The 21,653-nt window shown below is 36.2% G+C and overlaps 1 protein-coding gene across 3 annotated transcripts; it reads right to left on the bottom strand.

Annotated features, from left to right (window-relative positions):
- Window positions 1-1,817: 1,817 nt before the first annotated feature.
- On the bottom strand, window positions 1,818-21,426 carry LOC140841021 (uncharacterized). Of its 3 annotated transcripts, none has more exons than XM_073208180.1 (20): window positions 21,143-21,426; window positions 20,885-21,037; window positions 20,612-20,771; window positions 19,472-19,790; window positions 18,297-18,434; window positions 18,022-18,214; window positions 17,785-17,915; window positions 10,239-10,448; window positions 9,939-10,105; window positions 8,770-8,848; window positions 6,705-7,235; window positions 6,242-6,603; window positions 5,304-5,381; window positions 5,133-5,234; window positions 4,369-4,614; window positions 4,129-4,197; window positions 3,812-4,039; window positions 3,376-3,486; window positions 2,614-2,736; window positions 1,818-2,239 (listed from the first exon to the last, which is right to left on the bottom strand). In XM_073208180.1, exons 1-20 carry the CDS (start codon window positions 21,237-21,239, stop codon window positions 1,975-1,977), a joined length of 3,762 nt encoding a protein of 1,253 aa, XP_073064281.1. In that variant the 5' UTR covers window positions 21,240-21,426; the 3' UTR covers window positions 1,818-1,974. The 3 variants fall into 3 exon arrangements, with proteins under 3 accessions (XP_073064281.1, XP_073064282.1, XP_073064280.1); XM_073208179.1 differs by having other exon boundaries at window positions 1,819-2,239; window positions 5,304-5,420; XM_073208181.1 differs by lacking the exon at window positions 3,376-3,486 and having other exon boundaries at window positions 5,304-5,420.
- Between the last annotated feature and the right edge of the window lie 227 nt (window positions 21,427-21,653).

Genomic DNA, 21,653 nt, shown 5'->3' with positions numbered 1-21,653 from the left:
GCCCTACCATATATATATATATATATATATATATATATATATATATATATATATATATATATATATATATATATATATATATATATATATATATATCAGACATATTGTGTTTTTCTTATTATATGTGCTGACAATAAAATTTGTGGTGCTCAAACTTCAGACAAAGTGTAATTAATAATTGACAAGAAAAGAATGGAGCTTCTTGTTTTTATATTCTTTTCTCTTCTTTCTTTGGCCCTTCAATAAAAGAGGATTAAGGATCAACTGGGGACTATTATTTTAAGCGAGATCATAAATATAAGGTGTGCTTACCAACATGTATCACTAGCTTCTTGCTTCATAATTTGATGGAAATTACCATGGTAATTGTTACAAGTATAATTGTATTCACCACATTGAAATTTATTTTTGGACCAGAGGTTTGTCCATTGATGCTAACAAATGAAATAAGACTAGTCTACAGCTTTGACTGATATATTTATTTGGCACAATTGAAAGATGAATTTCAAATGACATTCTTGTATTCGATAACCACAATTGTTATTGAAATTACATACCTTGATTTGAAGTTTACTTCAATTTGTCCGTCTAAGAAAATCAAGGAATTTGATATTTATTCACCTAAGTACAATCTCAGTGTCCAAGAACGTAAGCGTTAGGATAAACAAAATATCCGCTTTTTAGAATAAATAACTTTGCAAAAATTATTTAGAAAATATATTCTCCACTCTCTCCTTTCTTTTCAACAATAAAATTATATATATATATATCTAATGATTATGAACATGTACAACAAAGATTGAGGCAAATATAATTGACGACTGAAAATCAAGCCTCATCTCATACTTATCCAAGATTTTTGTTCTTGCAAACCGACTCAAACCGCTATATTTTGACGTGGTTGAATCAAGTTCAGCAGACAAATCAAGAACCGTCAATAAGGAAATATCAAGAAATTTTCTTGGTAATGGAAATTTCAAGCTTTAATATCCACCACAACCCGGGTGGTGGTGATTTCCAATTCCTCAAAGTTATAGATGCTTAAAGGCTTGTCTTTTACTTTAAAATCCAGCCTCTATTATAACACTTGCAAACAACCTAGACAAACAAAAATACCAGACAGAGGTCCCCTTGCTTGTCTGATAAAAAGGTAGACATCAAAGTAACTATTAGGCAGCAAAAAACAGAATCTGGAATTGACTTGAAACCAGTTGGTCCCCCTTCATGTTCCCTTTCAAAAACAGACTGCTTTTTCTTTTATCAGAAATTATTGATATATTATCATCTGAAAGAAAGTTTCAAGATTAATAAAAGACAAACACTGAGGATAACTGCAAATAGTGTAGTGTTTCCCAACTAAACCAGAGGCGTTGTGCACACAGTTTTGCTGGATTTCAAAACAATCCCGGTTTTCTAAGTGAATCCAATAGACTACGTCGACTCATTCTAGGTTCAGACAAGCCAGTTTCTGATAAATGAAGCTGAGGTAGGCTGACTGAACGGAACAACAAGGTGCATAGCATACATAGGAAACATGATTGTGTTCATACCAAATCCGCAGAAACCTGTGTGTCGAGTTGTGAGAGAAAAAGGCTAAAGTTGTATTGCTTGCATAAAAATAGTATCATCAACACCAAGAAAAAATACTTGACAAGTGATGAGCGGACCCAGAGATTCTGATGAATGAGGTTTCTAAGCGGATTTGAACATGAAAAAATTTTGTTCGAAAAAAGACTTCACTGGGTTCGCTCTTAGATCATAATCTCATATGCACGTTGATATGTATACAGGAAAAACTAGATTACTCATGAGAGGTAAAATCTTGGCGATATGAAATCAAACTCAAATTATATTTTATACCACATTAATCAAATATTAAATGAGACCTGTCCCAGGAGAGAAAAGGACGTATTCCAGAAGTATTTTGTTGCAGTTTTTTTCCTTAAATTACAAATTGGGATAACTAGAACTACCTTAATCATCATCCTCAGAATCAATTACCATCCGTGCCCGTCTTCTTACATTGTATTTTGGCATGCCAATGGAATCTGTGTTCTCATCAAAATCCACCAACTCATCAACAAGCCCGTCATCGAAGAGTGGATCCTGTGAAGTGTCAGGATTTTCGAAAGTCTCGATCTCTGATGCACTTAGACTACCCAGCCTCATTGTTTCGGACTCTGAATCATTTGAATAGTTCATATTTGCTGTGTTAATATTTGTGGCATCCACCTCATCCCTAGAAAACAACGTTAGTTAGGAAAAATATAGCCAATCAAGAACACCATAATAAAAGTTATCAAACAATTCCTACTTAATTAGCAGCAATTAAAGAACATCATAATAAAAGTGATCATAATTCCAAGCAAAATGTATCCTGATTTTTAGTCACCTACTGGGATTAAATCAACACAACACATCATTGTTCCAAAATTCAGTAGAACAAATTAAAATACCAAACTAGTGTAGCGGTTAGGAGTTATAAATAGTGAAAACGGAAACGATTAACTTAATTTCTCCAAAATCAGCCGCCAAGACACTGAAAACTGTAAAGCTACTTGCAGCAATCAGCATTCAACCAAATGAAAAGTCGAAGAAACAGCAATGAAGTACCTTTCTGAAACCTGAATATCCCTGAATTGGATGTCATTTCCATCAGCATTCTTCTTCGTTATGTCGGCCATAAGCTCCTCTTCTTCACTCTCTTGACATACTTTCTTCTTTTTCTTCCTTTTTCTGCAACAACGCCAAAGTATTTGATAACATCATAAAAGAAGATGCATTTTTCTTACAACGAGGTTTTCTAACATTCATCCATGAGTTGTAATTTTATTCGACATCAACGCTTCCCAAAGCAATGAAAGATTGAAAATTTGCAAAGATGATACATGAAATACTCAAAATTCTGAAGAACCAAAAATAGGTTCACGCGTTCAACATAGAACTGTGGAAAAAAATACATGAATCTGACACCACAAATGACACGGTAACAGCTTAATAAAGACTTCATCAATTTATATTTTATTATTAGAAATATAAGACAGTTTTAGAAGTATATTCGTTGGCCAGAAACTTGTATAAAATTATTTATACTGCAAAACACCAAGGAATAATGCAGTACTAATTTCCAGAATGAGTTCTTTATGATCTTTAATCAACATTAATAGTTCGCATCTATTTGTCCAGATCATGCTGTAAGAAAAAGTTATGCTAGTGAATGCTTAAATAGATGTTCCATTGACTTTTGATGGGGAATGCGGATTTTTTTTTTGTTGAGCACCCGGTACGTGTTTTGTTCGATAAAAAGCTACTTAAATGGAGTAACATCAAAATCTATAGTGAAAGTGACTAAGTGAAGAAAGGACAGAGACATACATGAAAATAGAGCTGAGCGATTCATCATCATCCATCAAGCTTTCAGATGATTTTCGTGCAATCTTCTGTTTTTTTCTTTCATTATGGTTTTCATTAGGCTCGTGTTTGCTCCTTGAAAGACAAAAAGAGGTCCCATGATTTTGATCAGCATCTACTGAATTTAATAATCTTCTTTCATTTGGGAAAAATATAAATGATAAATGAAGCATGTGACCAATAATTGGGTCTCTTATACTTATATTGCTGTTTTTACTGAAAAATGAGTTTCTGCCTTCTGGCACTTGATTTAACTAGGAAATGAACTTATTTTGCTTCAAAGTTGGCTTGTAATGCCAAAAGGCCAGGTACACGGATAATCCTCTTGCTGTAAGGGTTTTGGAGAGGATGAGAACAAAACAAATTTTACATTAACACTTATTTTATAATTTGACATTACCTGTTTCGCAGAGATAACAATGTTTCATCATCAGACTCTCCTGCACTTTTTAAAGACAGGTCATTAGAACCCTCATCCCTCAAATGAAAGTTAATATCGCTCCTCTTTGGTTTGTGCAGAACAAGGCCAAGTTGCTTTAGTTTGCGAGAGACCTGAGCTGCAGAAATGTTGCCCATGCCATCCAGTTCACTAGCAATCATGTAACTGCACCTCCTGTGATCTTTAAACCTTCCAGAAAATATTCTCCTTCAGATTAAAATCATATAATTGCAAAACACACTAATGAAATTAAGGCATCCATTTAAAAATGCACTTACTGTTCAAATAACTCTTTAATCTTCTGCTCCTGATCCACGCTAAATGCTTGCACTCTTTTTCTGGAGTGGCTGAAAAAGAAAAGCGATAATCTATCAACCTATAGAAATTGAGGCCTTCAAAATTCCATTAACGGCATTACAGCAGACATCCATATTATATACTCAGACAGCCACACAGGCACATAATATATACATATATATGAGAGATAGAGAGTTTAAATGCTTGAAACAGACACATACATAGGTTTTCTCAATGAAGAACTTTTGTTGAAGATAGATAAATTTGGCTGCATGGCATTCCTCGGAAGATCTCCACTACTGCCCTGCTTAAGTTTATCAAGGGCACCAGAATTTTGCATCTTTTTCTTAGCTGGAACTTTAAATCCAAGCTGTTTAAGCATCTTGGAAATTCGCATTGCTGAAATATTTCCAGTTGGGTCCAGCTCTCCGGCAATGAGCTGACAGCAATCTGAGTTATCTTTAAACCTAGCACAGGAAGATAGTAAGTAAAACAGTTTCAATTTGTACTTTTAAACCATCAATCACAATGTGAAAAGCACACGAAGTTGGTAAAATAATAGCTACAGCACAAAATAAAGAGAATATGTTACTGTTTTTCCCACAACTCAAAAGCAAGTAAAATCAACAACAAATTGAACAAGGAATCAAGCAATTTTAGCGAACATAATAATTGAAAGTAAATTGATTCGATAAGAAACATCTAAACAGTAATACTAGCCAAGGAAATCATCTTTGTTAAAGGAGAGAAGATAATCAATTCTCTTGCCACAGCATAAGCAAGCAATAACAGACAATACCCAGTTTATTTGGGCCCATAACAGAATCATATTCTAGATTAGCATTATAAGTAGGGGTTATACTAGATCACTTGGGTGCTCTTATGTGAACCACTAAAACCATGTCAAATTTTGTGGGCTTTTTACTTATTCCACAAGGTTTTACAAGAATGATTCTAGACATAGAAAATGAATAAGGAGACTAACTTCTCATAGAGATCACAGAGTTTGCCTTGGAGTTCATCATCAAGAACAGGGTAGCCTCCATTTGGCTTTCCGCCAAGCTTTTCTTCACCAAAATGCTCCTCCCTAAGACGGAGAACAAAGGATAAGTCAAGCGTGTTTATATATAGAGCAAATCAATAATATTGACCATACCTATCAGAGAATGCGCCTGCATGAATCCCTTTCTTTAGAATTGAGTTGCTGCTGTTCTTTAATTCCCCAGAACTTTGCCTGATCAACTGAAATTTGGGTTTAGAAGGATAATTTTCCCTGCAAGTTATTCACGATATTCAATGCCTAATGAAAAGCCTTCAACCTCCTAACGCCATTAACTCATCCCAATCATCATAGCAATGCATTTTAAATGAAAATGAAATTAATGCTGAGATTTGAGAAATTAAACGTTCCAATAATAATTATATCAGCCCTGATGTTGTTCCTTAATTCCCCAGAACTTTGCCTGATCAACTGAAATTTGGGTTTAAAAGGATAATTTTCCCTGCAAGTTATTTATGATATTCAATGCCTAATGAAAAGCCTTCAACCTTCTAATGCCATTAACTCATCCCAATCATCATAGCTATGCATTTTAAATGAAAAAGGAAATCAATGCTGAGATTTGAGAAATTAAATGTTCCAATAATAAATTATATCAGCCCCAAATGACCATGCTTGTGTAGTTTATTCATTCTAATTCGTAATTGTTAAAAGCCCACAACACGTGCAACTAGGCTCAAATCTCTGCCTCAATAAGAAAGACCGAGTCTTAGAGCTCTTTATAGGCTCAAAGCACCTTTTAAGCACAACTTAGATGTAGAGGTTGTAAATTAAGATAAAATGCAAGATAAAAGTAATTCTTTTTGCTTATGTACACAAGGGAACCATCCTTTATGTTGCTTCACTTTAATAAATTACAAACGTTCCTTGGGCATTGTGCTTAGGTTCTACAACACTATGAGCCTTAGACCTTAGTGCACCTTGTGGTTCCAATAAATAAGTTCTTATTTGAAAAGTAAAATGCTAAAGCATGTCTTGATTAGTTCGCTTTTACGCTAAAAATGTAAACTACCATTAAGTGTTTAAAATCTTACTCTTGGAATTCATGACGCATCTCTTCAAAATCGTCATCACCCAGGGCATCGGCTATGTTCCTGCGAACCCACTTTTGCCCTTCAACAAAGTAATTTCCACCATCCATGGTGCCACTTCCGCCTTCCACATTATTATTTTTCATACTCTTGAGCTCTTTTAGCATAGATCCACAACTGATGTAGTGGCATTCCTTCCGTGTCTTCCAAAAAAGAACTTCTACTAAAAGAAGGGGGTAATTCTTTATTGTCCGTAGCATTCTCCTGATGAAGCTTGTGAGAAAGGTAACAATGTTCTCATATTCTTTGCATGGCTTTAACTTTTGCTCTTCCAGGATTTCGTAAAACATTGTTAGGATTGATAACTGTCCATTTATTTAACACAACATCAATTCCAGATATTTCTCTGTATCAGTACTATATTTTCCAAAATTACGGCAGCTAAATTGGTCGTAGCAGTGTTTACCTGGTATAGCATTGGGGAAAGCTCCAAGTCATAACATATTCTCTGAAATATGCTTAAAACAAAATGATTTGTGCTAATGGGATTGCTCCGATAAAATTTCAGCAACCAACACAGCTTCCAAACTATGGTGTGGTTAGCAAGCGCAGAAACCAAAGAAGATACTTTAAAGTCAACTTCATCGGTTAATACTAGCTGTTCATCATCTGAAGAATCATCAGTTCCAAGATAAAGATCATCATTATTATCACCTACAACTGTGTCTTCTGTCTCTAATTGGGTGCTTCCCAACTTAGTAGGCTTCGATGCAGGCTCATTAACCTTATCAGAATCTCTGACACTTTCATCTGGCCTTTTCACGAAGTCCGGAGTGGTTACAGTTTCCTTTTCCAACAAGTTGACACTGTCAGATGGTTCACAGGTAGAGGTACCAACCTTGTTCAGGGCGGCAGCATGATCAATACTTGGTTCACAAACAGTTTCCTTCTTGGTCATTGTCTTCTTTGTGTTTTTCTTCCTTGCCTTTTTAGAGACCTTCATAAAAATAACAGTTCCAATAATTGAATAATGCATAGATAAATAGTATTTAAGAATTCTTTGAAACAGAAAAATGAAATATTAAAAATGTCCATCATTTCATTGTTCTTCCTTTCTGTTACTAAAATGCTAAGTTGTTTTCTGTCACCACAGATAATTTGACTTCAAATACAAATTCATAGCAATTTAGGCAACTATCATAAGCAGGCAACTATCATAAGCAATTCTTCTTAGATGTACCTGAACTTTTAGCATCAGGAAAACTGTGACGTGATAAGCTTGGACCACACGTGAGGTATTCATCATTGAGAAAACTTGAGTTGTATTTATATCACCTAAAAATTTCTATACTTTAACTTGATACATTATCTCTGGTTGCATGTATTGGCGAGCTAATTGAGACTAAACTAATACTGCAATTTATGTCTTAAAAATATTAACAGAAAGCCTATTATAAGTATAACTGAAATCACTGCAATGAGATCAGGATCAGCATTCCATATTTAATGATGGAACAATTTAAAATTAGGAATAAGCGGCTACTTAGATTTGGTGAACAAACCTAGACATCTCAGTACCCACACAAGTGTCCTATAGAAACACATCCTAAAAGCCTGTGCATATGAACTAACTAAAATCAGTCCACTCTCTAGAGATAATGATAAGTATGAATGTTTCAAAGTAACTGATTTTATTTTATTAAGCAATTTGCCAAGAAAAGTATATTACAAGATGAAATTTGGAAAAGAAGTCGTTATACATGGAACTCATCCATCTTATTATCCTATTCTATTTAATTTTTTCAAGAAAAGTATGTTACAAGATGAAATCTGGAAAAGAAGTCGCTAATTTATGAATAAGCAACATGGAACTCATCCATCTATCCTATTCTATTTATTTTTTTCAGCATGAAAGTTCTCATTGCATCTCTTATATAATAACTTCCTAGAAATATGTTAATTCGAAAAACATACAAAAGCTAAAATGTAACTCAAATTTCTGTATTTTAATATCCTGGAACCTTTTTAATGAAAACTCGAACAGAATGAAATGTAATTTTCTAGAAAAAAAATTTGCTTGACTTAAGAAGGTCACAGGTCATCTACAATTTTGAAGAAACTCTTATCTTGTTCTGGTGAACTTTTGCACTTTGAATTATGGTCTATCAATCCGGACTCCACTTCTTGTTTTCTATCACGCAGGAGAAACTCCTTGCCTGTTTCTTATCCAACCAAGTATAATTGAAAGATAGTTGTGCTTTGAAACAAGATGGAGAGTGTTTATAAGCACTAAAAAAAGGCATCCGATAAAATCAGAAGGTTGGTTTTAAATCGCCCAAACCTACTAAAATTCAACCTGTAATAGGAGAGATTCTTGCAATCAACTCTACTAAAAACCTTTTTGGAAATCATTCTTAAAAAATGAAATCCAGCTAATTTCTCAGGAACTTTAACTAAGCTTGATGAACAATACACTGGGAACTCCATCGACAAATGTGCAAAGTAACAGCTATAGATTAAAACAGATGTACCCTTATAGACCCACGTGCTTGAAGGTTCTCCATGAGTCGTATAATTACATGCATGGTTTCCACCAAGTTGGATAGATCCCTAAAAACATTAAATAGCAGGACTAAGAATTATAAAGCACGTGAGTTTAGTTTAACTTGAAGATAGGAAAAAGAAAAGACATTACTTAAAATTTTATAAACTGTCTCCTAACATCTATTTTTGCATGCATTTTGCTGTAGTTTTCAACAGTGACTTTAGTTGCTTAAGTCATTCTAAGTAACTCAGAAAGAGGCCAGGGATGATTTTCGCATTTTATTTTAGAGCTGGATATTTTGGAAGATAAAATCAATTACCAAGAATAAGAACACATGTTACAGAAAAAAGGAAATAAGATGGATCAAAACCCAATTGATTAAGTGTGATAGGTTTAAGGATTGCTTAATCTATTTGAAGACTGTCAAAATGCTAAAATGCTATTATTATACATTATTAAAGACAAACAGTATTTGTTTAGCATGGAAGATGAATGTAATAAACAATGTTTGCACTACTAAGTTCATGCCACTAAAATATGTAAAGAGCTTTAAGAGAATAAGTTGCCATGATAGGAGAAGTGATCACTTTGTTAGTGCGAAACATAAATTACCAATGAAAGAACATAGTTCTGTGCAAACAATTATTTCAAGAAAATTTCGTCTGAAAGTGTAATATGTCGTGTCAAAGGATCAACTTTACTCGAAAGCCGTTTCATCCTCAGAAAATCATTTGCATTATTTTGCAGGCTATTTCTATAGACAAGTAGATTGTCACAATCCTGTTAATTGAATTAGCAATAACATACTTCATACAGTTATCCCATACTACAAACTAGAAGTGCCAAAAATGTACATAAAGCAATGATGCTACAAAAACTCCCATTCATTTCAAGGCAGTAGATAATTTTATCACTAAAAATTATAATTAGAGCACTCGAGCCTTATTTTTTTTACTGCGGGAATTATAACTAGAGCATGTAGAATAGGCATCCACACGCATGAGTGAACTTGAAAGCATGCTGCAACAGATAATGAGGAAAAAAGCTGATTGTAAGAAGTCCTATGGTTTGAATAGGAAGTCATGAGGTAGAGATCGACCACTGCTTCCTTTATTGTCAAACAAAAATTCAATGACATGAGATAAGAACAAAAACCTTTTTGACTGTTTACGAGTATCAAATGATTTAATCAGGTTCAAAAGAAAATGAGTCATCCCTTCCTCCGTTTGATCATAGAACAACTTGTATAGAAGGGCGCGAGCAGTTCGGGGTTCATCGGAATCTTTTGTGGACTGTTTGAGCACCAAATCTAGCATACGTATCTGGATGAGAACTTTTATATCAGTAAAAAAAGGTAATATAAATCAGGAAACACATTGCTGAGATCATATGAAAAATACCGCAGCAAATGTCTTAAATAGTTTCAATTTTAGTTAGAGGGATGCATATACATACCATAGTTTTCACCAATGATCCAGCTGCAGAAAGAAGCTTATAGTCATTTGTTTGTTTCAAGACTTCAAATGCATAGCGCCACTTTGAGATCACCATTAAGAACATTGACTCATTCAGTGTTTTAGAAACTGGTCCGCATACACAACCGTCGAACAAAGTGACATCATCACGGGTAGTCACTTGTACTTCCTTGTCAGCAACATTACTAGACTGTCAAAGTAGAGAGCCCGAGATATCAGCTGTGGCACTAAGACTAGAAGCCTAAAACAAGAGATAACATATGATAACACTATGTAACACATGATACATCAAACCAAACTGGTTAAGTAAAATGAGAACTGTGGTTTGAGAGAAAACAAATATTTCGGAATGAACTTAAATCTTATTTCTTATTCATAATAAAAGAGTACATTGCTTATTCATACATGACAAATCAATTGATTAGAAATTTAATCTAATCTAACCTTAAACTTTAAACTTTAAACAATAGATAGATAGTTATCTAATAAACTAAAGACCCTATCCTTATTTTAAATTCAAATATCCAACACTCCCTTTCAAGTTAGGTGATATATGTCAATCATGTCCAACTCGAACATCAAGTCTTCAAATGAGGGAATAGAGTCTTTGTTAGGACATCTGCAACTTGTGACTTGCTAGGGACGTAGTTAACTTTCAAGATTGCCATTTCAATTTTTTCATTAATGAAATGACGATCGATCGCAATATGCTCAGTACGATCATGATGAACTGGATTCTTGGCAATGCTCATATTTGCTAGGTTTTCACACTATAGTTCGATTGTCTGATGTCCTTCCAATTTCAACTCAAACAACAATGTTTGGAGCCATATTCCTTCGCAAATCTCATTGGCCAATGACCGATATTTTGCTTCTACACTGCTTCTTGCCACCGCCGTTTGCTTCTTGCTACGCCATGTTACTAGGTTACCTCAAGCAAATGAGCAATACCCAGATGTAATCGTCTATCAGTAGAAGATCAAGCCCAGCATGCATCGATGTATACTTTTATATCTCTTGGGGTGGTTCTATAGAAACCCAATCCCTTGCCAGGACCCATTTAGGTACTTCAATATCCGAAGAACAGCCTCCATGTGTTCCTCTGTTGGATTTCTCATGAATTGACTTACGAAGCTTACAACAAATCCAATATCTGGTCCTGTGTGAGAGATATATCAATTAGCCTACTAATCAGTGTTCTAAATGGCGGTCGAGGCGGCCGCCTAGGCGGTGCCTAGGCGGTAGGCGGTCCTCGACCGCACCGCCTATGCATGAGGCGGTTGTTTGAGGCGGTTTAAGCGGTACGGCAGTGGGTAGGCGGGTCGAGGTGGGTCGAGGCGGCGAGCAGGCGGGGCGAGGCGGGCGAGGCGGCGGCGAGGCGGGCGAGGCGGCGGCGAGGCATTCAGTCAAAATTTTAAGTTGTAGTCAACAAGACTGGTCAACAATTTTAAAATTTTGGTCAACAATTTTAAAAATTAGTCAAAGTCAACAATTTTAAATTTTAAAACCCTAACCCACCTAACTTCTTTATTTTATTTTTAGTTTTCACTTTTCCCTCTCAACTCTCTCCCAACTCCCTCCCCACTCTCAACCACTACACAGCAGCCGCCGCCGCCCGCCGCCCGCCCGCCGCCACCACCCGCCGCCGCCCGCAGTCTGAATATTAAGGTTAGGTCTTGCATGTTTATCATTTTTCATACTTTTTTTTAAGATTTCAGATTTTTTGATTCCAAAAATCAATTTTTTTTCCTATTATTAATTTATTATTTTATTATTGCTTTATTGTTGAAGATTAATGGCGGAAAAAGAAAAACAACCGGAGTTAGAATTTAAGCCAAAGTCTAATGATATTGTTTGGGAATATGGAGTGTTGTGTAATAAAGAGAAAAGGGATTGGATCACATGCAAGTTGTGTAAGAGGCTTATTAAAGGAGGAGTTTATAGGATGAAGCATCATATTGCGGGTATTGTAGGACAAGTTGAAGCATGTCCTAAAGCATCCGATGAGGACAAAAAAAGAGTGAGAGACTATCTTGAAAATAGCAAGAATAAAAAGCGTCAAAGGGTGGAAGAATTAATAGAAGAAAGGGCGGAGGTAAACATATGTGTTGATGAAGAGGATGGTGATTGTCAAGTGATGGGAGATAATTCAAAAAAAAAAGCCAAAGAATCTCGGGCCTATTGATAAGTGGACATCCGCAATCGATCCAACGAAGGCAAGACAACAAAACATAAATGATGCCTTGAAGTTAAAGTTTACAAATGATGTGCATGAGTATGTTGCTAGATGGATATACGAAACGGGGATTCTTTTTCATTCAATTGACAATCAAAGTTTTAGACAACTTGTAGAAGCGATTGGCCAATTCGGTCCGGGCTACAAACCTCCAAGTCAATATCTTTTGAGAGAGCCACTTTTGAAGCAAGAAGATGAGGTCGAGCCGGGTTCAGCCGGGTTCAGGACTTACTTGGAGAATGGTAGCGGAGGCCTCGGGAGCGGATGAAGTGCTACATCCAAGGAGGAGTGCAAGGAACATCCCCATTAGAGAACTTGACGAAGATTTACATACATCGGAGGAGGAGAATGAAGAAAATGTTGATTTTGAGTCCGATGATGAGAGGATCATGGATGTAGTAGATGGTGCATATGTAGATGATTTGGAAGATTAGTTATATTTAGTCTACTATTTGTTCTAATGATGGATAATTGATTGAAACTTAGTTTTTTGGTAAATGATCTTTATTAATTAATATGATGATTGAAACTTAGTTTTTTGGATAATTAATATGATTTATTAATTGCACATTATCTAAATGATATTATATTTTGTGTTTAAACATTATTTAGTTGCACATTTACATGTAAATGATTATATTGCATGATTATCTATAAAAAAAACACTTAAAAAAATTCAACCGCCTAGGCACCGCCTGGGCACCGCCTAGGCGGCCGAGGCGGTAGGCGGTCACCGACCGCCCCGCCGCCGCCTCCCGCCATTTACAACCTTGCTACTAATCATTGATATCTTTTTTTTTATCGACAGGAGGACTGTCCCTCTTCTGAGTTCTGACCAATTCTTACATTTGGGTCCATTGGTGTATCAACAGGCTTGCACCCCAACATCTTGTTTCCTTTAAGAGATCCAAGCCTTGGAAACAACAATTCCGTGCTTTAACTTGGCCACTTCCATTCCCAAGAATATTTTAAGGGTTCAAGATCTTTCATCTCGATTTATTTTGAAATCAATCGCTTAACCTGAGTGATTTAATCTTCATGATTTCCAATTATCACAATATCATCAACATAGACAATGATAACAGAGATTCTATCTGTGTTGGAGTGTTTAACAAACATAGTGTGGTCTGATTGGCACTGAAGATATCTATTGTATTTCAGTACTTTGGTTAACCTGTGAAACCAAGCCGTAGGAGATTGTTTTAGGCCATTGAGAGATTTCTTCAACCTACATACCTTGTTTACAGTGTCTTCTGACTCAAATCCCGGGGGTATATTCATGTAGATTTCCTTGTCCAGGTTCCCATTTAAGAAGGCATTCTTAACATCAAGCTGGTATACAAGCCATGCTAAATTTGTGGCAATGGATAGGAGTACACAGACTGTGTTCAGCATAGCTACTGGCGCGAAGGTTTCTTTTTTTTTTTGATAGGAAACATTAGTGCTTAACTATAAAGAGCCATTTGCAACCAACTATACATTTTCCGGGGCAAAAGTCTGTGGTCTGCCAAGTATTATTCTTTTCAAGGGCCCGAGTTTCATCAATGACAGTTGTTCTCCAATGTGGATTTTGGAGAGCTTCATTGATGTTTGATGATACTAGTACTTGATCTAAATTCACAACAAAGGGTACGAAATGCGGTGGATAAACGATCAAATGTGACAAAGTTACTTATCGGATGTTGGGTACATGTTCTGACCTTTTTTCTCAATGCAATAGGTAAATCATCAAATTCATCTGTGTTTTGTGTGTCAGAGCTCAGCGTACCCTGAGAATTCCCAAGATGAATTAGTGGTCTTCTCTAAGAGTATACATGTTCAAACGGTGGGATAAGATTTTTAAGATTAGTTTGGGTTTTATCTGGTACGATTAAGGAAAATAGGTTATTTGAGAGTTCGTTCGGAATGGCGATGAGTTCCAAATCCGGAAGTTCGTTCCTAACACTCTCCCCTTGAATCGAGGAAATTGTAAAAAAGCGTCTTCATGAAAAGTGACATCCATGGATGAATAGAATTTTCTGGTGAAAGGGGAATAGCACTAATATCCTTTCTGATTATGGGAATGCCAAAGAAATATACACCTCAGAGAAAAGGATCGAGCTAGCCCCGATGTTGCGAATGAACATGTACAAAAGTCGTGCAACCAAAAATACGCATGGGAATGTGATGTAGTATGTGGAAATTGGGCAAGACTCGAGAAATGTTGAACATGTGTTTTGAAGGTAAGGATACGTGAAGGCATCCTATTGATAAGGTAAGTGGCAGTGAGGATGGCATCACCCAAGTAATGATGAGGGACATTACGAGAGAACAACGGGGACCGAGCAACCTCAAGGAGATGACCATTTTTTCGTTCGGCCCCTTGCTGAGGTGTGTCAACGCAAGAAATTTGATGAACAACCCATTTACTTATCAGGAAATCACCTAAGACGGAGTTAAAGAAATCTCGAGCTCTGTCAGAGCGGAGGATCTGAATATTGGTTGAGAATTGTCTTTGGATCATGGTATGGAATGATTTAAATATCGAGGAAGTTTCACTGTTCTCCTTCTTGAGGAACACCCACGAGAGACGCGTATGATCATCTACAAATAATAGAAACCGCTCCTGTTATATTTTTGACACGCGAAGGGTCCCAAATATCACTATGAATTAAAGCAAACGGTTTGGATTGAGTATATGGTTGTTGTTTGAAAGTGTGACACACATGTTTGAATAGCTGACACACATCACAATGAGGGAAAATGAACTTTTATTAACAAATAATGTGGAAACACTATTTGAAGGTACATAAAGTTTGGATGTCCTAGTCGAAAGTGTGACAACAAAAGTTCACTATTCTTATTGGATTGAAATGCAGAAACGGGAACACTAGGAGTTGAAGGCTTCGAGACAAGTTTCATTTTGAAAAAAAGTACAGCCCCGCACAATAATCAGCACTCTCAATCATCCTCCACGAAGCTAGTTCCTGAAAAAAACAAGCAGTAGACGAAAAAATAGTGGGGCAAGTCAGATCTCGATTCAACATCCTAACCGATAACATATTGCAATAAAGAGCAAGGACAAACATGACATTTCAAGTGCAAAGCAGATGATAAACATATGGAGCCCGACCCGAGCACCTTTGTGCAAGAAGCATTTGTTACCCGAACCGATCGAGGGACAGAAAAAGAGCCGTATGATGTAAACAAATAAACAAATCCAACTGACCAGTCATATGATCCGAAGCCCCTGAATCAACAATCTACGATTGTGAAGGAACGTGATGGGAGAGAAATGCAAGGGAATTACCACCTTGGACAGCAGCACTTCTTCATCCAATGTCACTGGTTGCTGACACCTGGGCCTGCTAGCTGAATAACTTTTGGAGGACATGCAATTGGGTGCTGGTGAATGGCATTGACTCAGTAGAAGAAGGATCAGCAACTGAGACAGTAGCATTAGCACGACGTTCTTGTGCAGGCTTCCAATCCGCGGGCTTGCCATGAATTTTCTAGCAAGAATTGATGTTTTGATTAGGTTTCTTGCATTTTTCACACCAAAGTCGTCTTGGAACAGATCATCCATTCATGGATGTAGACCATTATCCATCCCGTGTAGCAGAATGCATAGGGTCAAGTGTGAATGATGGGGCTTGGCGTTGTAGAGTGAGGGCAGAACCATCAGAGGTTGCGGAAATGTGCCGTGAAGAACCCAGCATCACCGTGCGACGGCTTTCTTCCTGTCTGACCACCGAGAAAGCAGGGACGGAGGCTTGGTAATGGCTTTGTGCTCAGGAGCCAACCACGGACATCATCGAAATCTTGATAAAAGCCCAACAGGAATTTGAATACACGCTTACTTTCAACAATTGAGTGATAGAATTTCTCGTCCTTGGTGCATCATGTCCAAAGAAATTATTCAATGAGATCAATTATCTGCCATTGTCGAGTCAGGGAAGAGAAGTAGTTCGCAACCGAGCTTTTGTCTTGGCGGAGATCATGCACAAATGATTCAATGGCAAAGAGCTCGGCCGTGTAATCTTTGCACGAATATGTGTCTCTGACCGCATCCCAAATGTCTTTCGCAGTCGAGTAGTGGAGAAAATTTTAGCCAATTTCAGGCGTCATTGAATTAATCAACCAAGACATGACTAGGTTATCTTCCTTGCCACGTCCACAAATGTACACGAGGATAGATTGTGACCAAGGCAAAAAATCCAAGCCTGTAAGTTTGTGGCACGTGGTGGAGAGAGGAGAAGCATCGCCCATGATTTGGGTCGTGCTCACTGCTCACCGGCATTGATGAACTGGCGATCACCGACGTTGATGAACTGGCGGTGGTATAGGCTGTACCGTACTTCGCCATTGGCCACAAGGCCCACACCCGGGCTCTAATACCATGTGGTTTGAGATAAACGAATAATTCGGAATGAATAGAAAGTTATCTCATAAACTAAAGAGCATAACCTTATTTTAAATTCAAATATCCAACAAGAACACATTAATCTTGGCAATTGTACACAATTTTAGTGTGTCAAACAAATAATATATGAGTTTGACCAAGACAACAAAGAACAGATCAACAGAAGCAACATACAATGCAATTGTCATTACTATCATAACCTTATTTTAAATTCAAATATCCAACAAGAACACGTTAATCTTGGCAATTGTACACAATTTTAGTGTGTCAAACAAATAATATATGAGTTTGACCGAGACAACAAAGAACAGATCAACAGAAGCAGCATACAATGCAATTGTCATTACTATCATCAGCAATGGTTGCATCACCTTATTCACTGAAATCTCCATATCTGATGATTTTTTAATGCAATAATTTTGTCTCATCATATAATGAGTAAAAGTGAATCCTGCCACAAGTCCCCTATAATGAATTAACCTTAACACTGAAATCTCCGAATAGTAACCAGGTTGATGAGACACCACACAATGAGTATGAGTGCACTTCGAAGAACTTTTTTTCGATCCTTACATCTTAATATCACACTTAATGGTTGCAAAAAAACATAATTTGCAATTGAATTAAACAATGGAATACAAATCCTGACAAGAATGCGGTGCAAAACTTAGATGCATAATACCAAGGCGGCAAACAAAACCTCAAGATTCAAATATCTTTCAATTTTGTAGAGGGAGAGAGGGAAAGAGAGAGGAATGCTGTGACTCAGTACCAAAACAAATTTCTAAGCATCTTTGATTGGTACAAAAAAAAAGAGCTGTATATTGATTTCTAACTACAACAAAGTTCTTAGTCAAAATTATATTTGTTAGGACTTGGCCTTCGTACCTTTGAAGTTAAGGACTTGTAATATTGGAATGAGGTGACAAATTGAGCAACGTGAAAGAAAACTACAACATCAGTGCTCTGGATTTCCTGATGTTCTTTCTCAATATCTTCTAGAATCGACTGCATCAATACTGATAAACATGAAATGCACAATGAGATTATGTACAACTGTACAAGACAAAAAGTATGAGAAAGAGCGAAGAGCAGAAATAATTGGAGCAGTTGAAAAATTACTACCATTGTATCCCCCTGATAGAAATTGGTTTATAAATTCATAAAGAAATTCCAGGATTTGATGTCTTGTAGATGGTAGTTGTCCATGGTCCCAGATTGTTTTTCTTGCCGGACCTCGGTGACTTTTTTGGGCTTTTCGCAGAACATCACTGGAAACAGAACAAGGATTTCCTTTGAAAGGCGCTTTAGAACCATCCTGTTTTCAAGTATGCAAAAGCATAGATCTCTTAACCATAAAAAACTCATTTGAAAATCAAAGATACGAATAAAGCTCATACCAGAGTGACCCGGGTATATGTTCCAGTAAACTGCGAATAGCAACTCAGATTACGTAATCTAGCCAACTTTCTTTTCTCTTGTTCCTCTTTCATTATTGAATGGAGGCTGGTCATTGAATTTTCATCACCTTCTTCCACCTAATGAAAATTTTACCACCAAGATTTTATTTCCATTAGTGTCCTATGGTGAGCAAATAAAAAACACAAGCACACACTTTACCTCACATGTGAATTTGCATGTATGGAGGGAGGGGAGTGCAATAAATAGAAAGCCTGGAACAAGCAAAATATTACAGAAAAATAAGCAAGTAATAAAATTGATGACAGCTTATCCATGATTGAAAGCCCGACAAGATCAACATATAACCCAGTGCTCCAGCTAACCCTTTCTTGGCTTTCTTGTTCAATGGAAATGCCTTTATGATCTTGAAAATCAATGTCATCTTTGCCCCCAGAAAATATTTTCCTCAATTTTTTGTCACATCCGAAAAGTCCAATTTTATCTTGAAGGAATAAGCACTTTATGATATAAAATATGCTCATGCCCTTTTGTTAGGTTATATGAAATATATTTTAGCCCCCACTAACTAAATTTTTGTCATCAGTACAAGAGAAGAAGTCAGTTGTTGAAAACTGAAATAAAGAAACACAACCCATGTGGCAATTTCTTCTTAAATGGTTATCCGGATACATAGAAACAATGCAAGAAAATGAGAAATAATAGAACATAGAAGTAGATTAGCAGTGGTTGAGAGAGCTGCTTTAAGTTTCATCATGATGGTTACATCATAGCATGTTTTGACAGTAGCCACAAAAAATGCAACTTTATTTGTATTTGAATAATAAGGCAAGTAGTTAAACTTTCAAAACAATTAGGGATCGGCCTTTCTGAAAATCCTGATTTATGGGCAATTCTACGTAGAGGTGAAGAAGGTTTTAAGCCAGACACATTCAACTTAAGAGAAGGAAAAACTATCAAAATATAACTAATGTACGAGCAACGAGAAAAAAAAGTCGCCAACATAGAACCAATTTTTAAGATAATTTAGATCTTTTCAGTAATGTTCCATACATTCTTTAGATGATTTCAATTTAGAGACTACTGTCCAAATTAATTTCATTATGGCTTGTTTTGAAAATCATATATGCATAACTTAGATTAACAAGAAACAAACCTTTGACCCTTTGCAATGTATCTTAGCAATTGATTCTGGCTCTTGACCATTGAATGTATAATAGAAAATTTCAAGTAAAAGCAAGTTGTCTTGGCGTAGGTTCCCATGAGAACCACCAGTGTGCTGCGACAATGCTATTATTATGTCCGTGACATTCTCCTTGAACAACAGTTCTAGGAACTTTTCTCGAAGGGATAAGAATTGAGAAGCAGAACCCACAGCTCTCTGCTGAGTTGATATGTCTTGAATAGCTAGAATATTTCGAAATAATGTAAGGACAAGCTGGACCAATTTCCAGTCATCATCTGTGAAAGATTCACTATTTATTGGTGGAGTCAGTTACCAGCTCAGACAGATTTTTTTCAAATAAAAAATTAATATGTAGACAAGTAAAATCGAGAATGCAACAATGACATTAAACTTGGAAATTAAAGTTAAACATGCTAGAGTATCTTCAACATAAAAGAATCTATTAGTCGAATTATTAATGAGATCACAGCAGGAAACAAGTGACTTTTACCCTTCCCAATCCTAAGAAGACTAACATTTGCTTAACTACTTCTTGAAGTAGGCCCAAAATAAAAGGGTATTTGGTAATTCAAGAATAAAGCTCTAAACAATATTTAAACATTTACTTTTATCAGATATAGCTAGGGATTGGAAATTTATTTTGTGCTGATTTAGTGTTTCTAAGGACTAGGAAAATCACTACTCCTTCTTGTGGATCACTGGTCCACTACTTTTTGTAAACTTTTAATCTCTTATTATTAATAAATTAGTTTCTTATCAAAAAAAAAATATTGAAGCCAAATATTGAGGATTTCAAATAGAAGAAAAACTCGAAGGCCTCAAAAAAATAAAGAAAACTAGAACGCATAATTTATTTTAACTTCTAGCTTTGTGTTTTTATCCAAATACTATCCATCACTCCTACATTTAGTTATTTTCCCGAGAGTAAATTTTGGAGTTCAGTGATGTAATGTTTTGGTACCGGACCCAACAAACAGTACCATACCCAAATTCCTTAAAAATATCGTAAATGAATGTCAATAGATCAATCTTACGCAATTTTCCAAAAAATCAGTTCACATACCCAAATATGAAGAAGAAAAACAAGTAATATTCGGAAACACCACTTACTTCTCCAAGTTTTCCAAGGGACGTTCCAGCAGAGAAACCACCACTGGAACTATATCGCTATAGGTAATAGCAGACTTCAGTCCCCATAGATACTCTATCTGCTGTGGTATATCAGTGGAAGTAGGCTCAACAGGCATAGTTAGAAACACCAAAATTTTCACTGCAAAAAAAAAATATATATATTGAAACAAACAAATAAGATTATAAGTAAAAGTACTCATTTTACACTTCCAATCAAGAAACCAGAGTGTTGCAAAATTGTAAGCTAATTACCAGCATTTAGCATCAAATTTGGATCGTCCTGGCAATACTCAATAATCGGGATCAAATCTTTCCCCACAATATTCCATTTGCAAACTTGCTTGAACACATCTCGCTTCTCGGGTTCATCCCGCCTTAAGAACCTCAATAAATCCTTCAAGTTATCTGCCAAACCCAAAAAATTAAAGGCTATTTAAATTAAATCCTCTAAATAACAAACAAAAATACTTATTAGAATCCATGAAAACAAAACGATGGTAAAAACAGCACCTGAGCAATACTCCCCCTTCTCGTAACCGATGCGATTCCCGTTTTCGTCTTCTTCCAGTGTTCCAATACCAGCGCAAATGCTCGATAATCCATCCATGGAAGCTGAATCAACAGTCCCCCCTATTCAAAAATTAAATGATGAATGAAAGGTAGAAGATTTGGAGGAATTGGGTTTTGAGGGAAGATGGGAACTTGGTCGCTGACTGCTTAATTAGCTTTTTCTAAGGGGCGCGAAATCGAAAGGACAAGCAATTCTCATTCCCGCTATGTGCCGCATACATACATACACATGTATCTATTTTATCCACGCTAATTTTTTCTTTCATTTTTATCGTTATAAGATAATAATAGGGGAAATTGCTCCTAAATCCCTAAACCCAAACTTAACTTGTTCCTAACTCCCTAGCCATCAAAAACTCTCTTTTAACTCCCTAAACCTATAGAATTGACAAAACTACCCTTATTCTCTATTTTCTTTAATTGATCCTCCGCGCTTCACAAAATGGTATCA

This window comes from Primulina eburnea, chromosome 9, assembly GCF_022965805.1.
Source record: "Primulina eburnea isolate SZY01 chromosome 9, ASM2296580v1, whole genome shotgun sequence".
NCBI lineage: Eukaryota > Viridiplantae > Streptophyta > Magnoliopsida > Lamiales > Gesneriaceae > Primulina > Primulina eburnea.
This window is presented reverse-complemented; position numbering and strand designations above follow the sequence as displayed.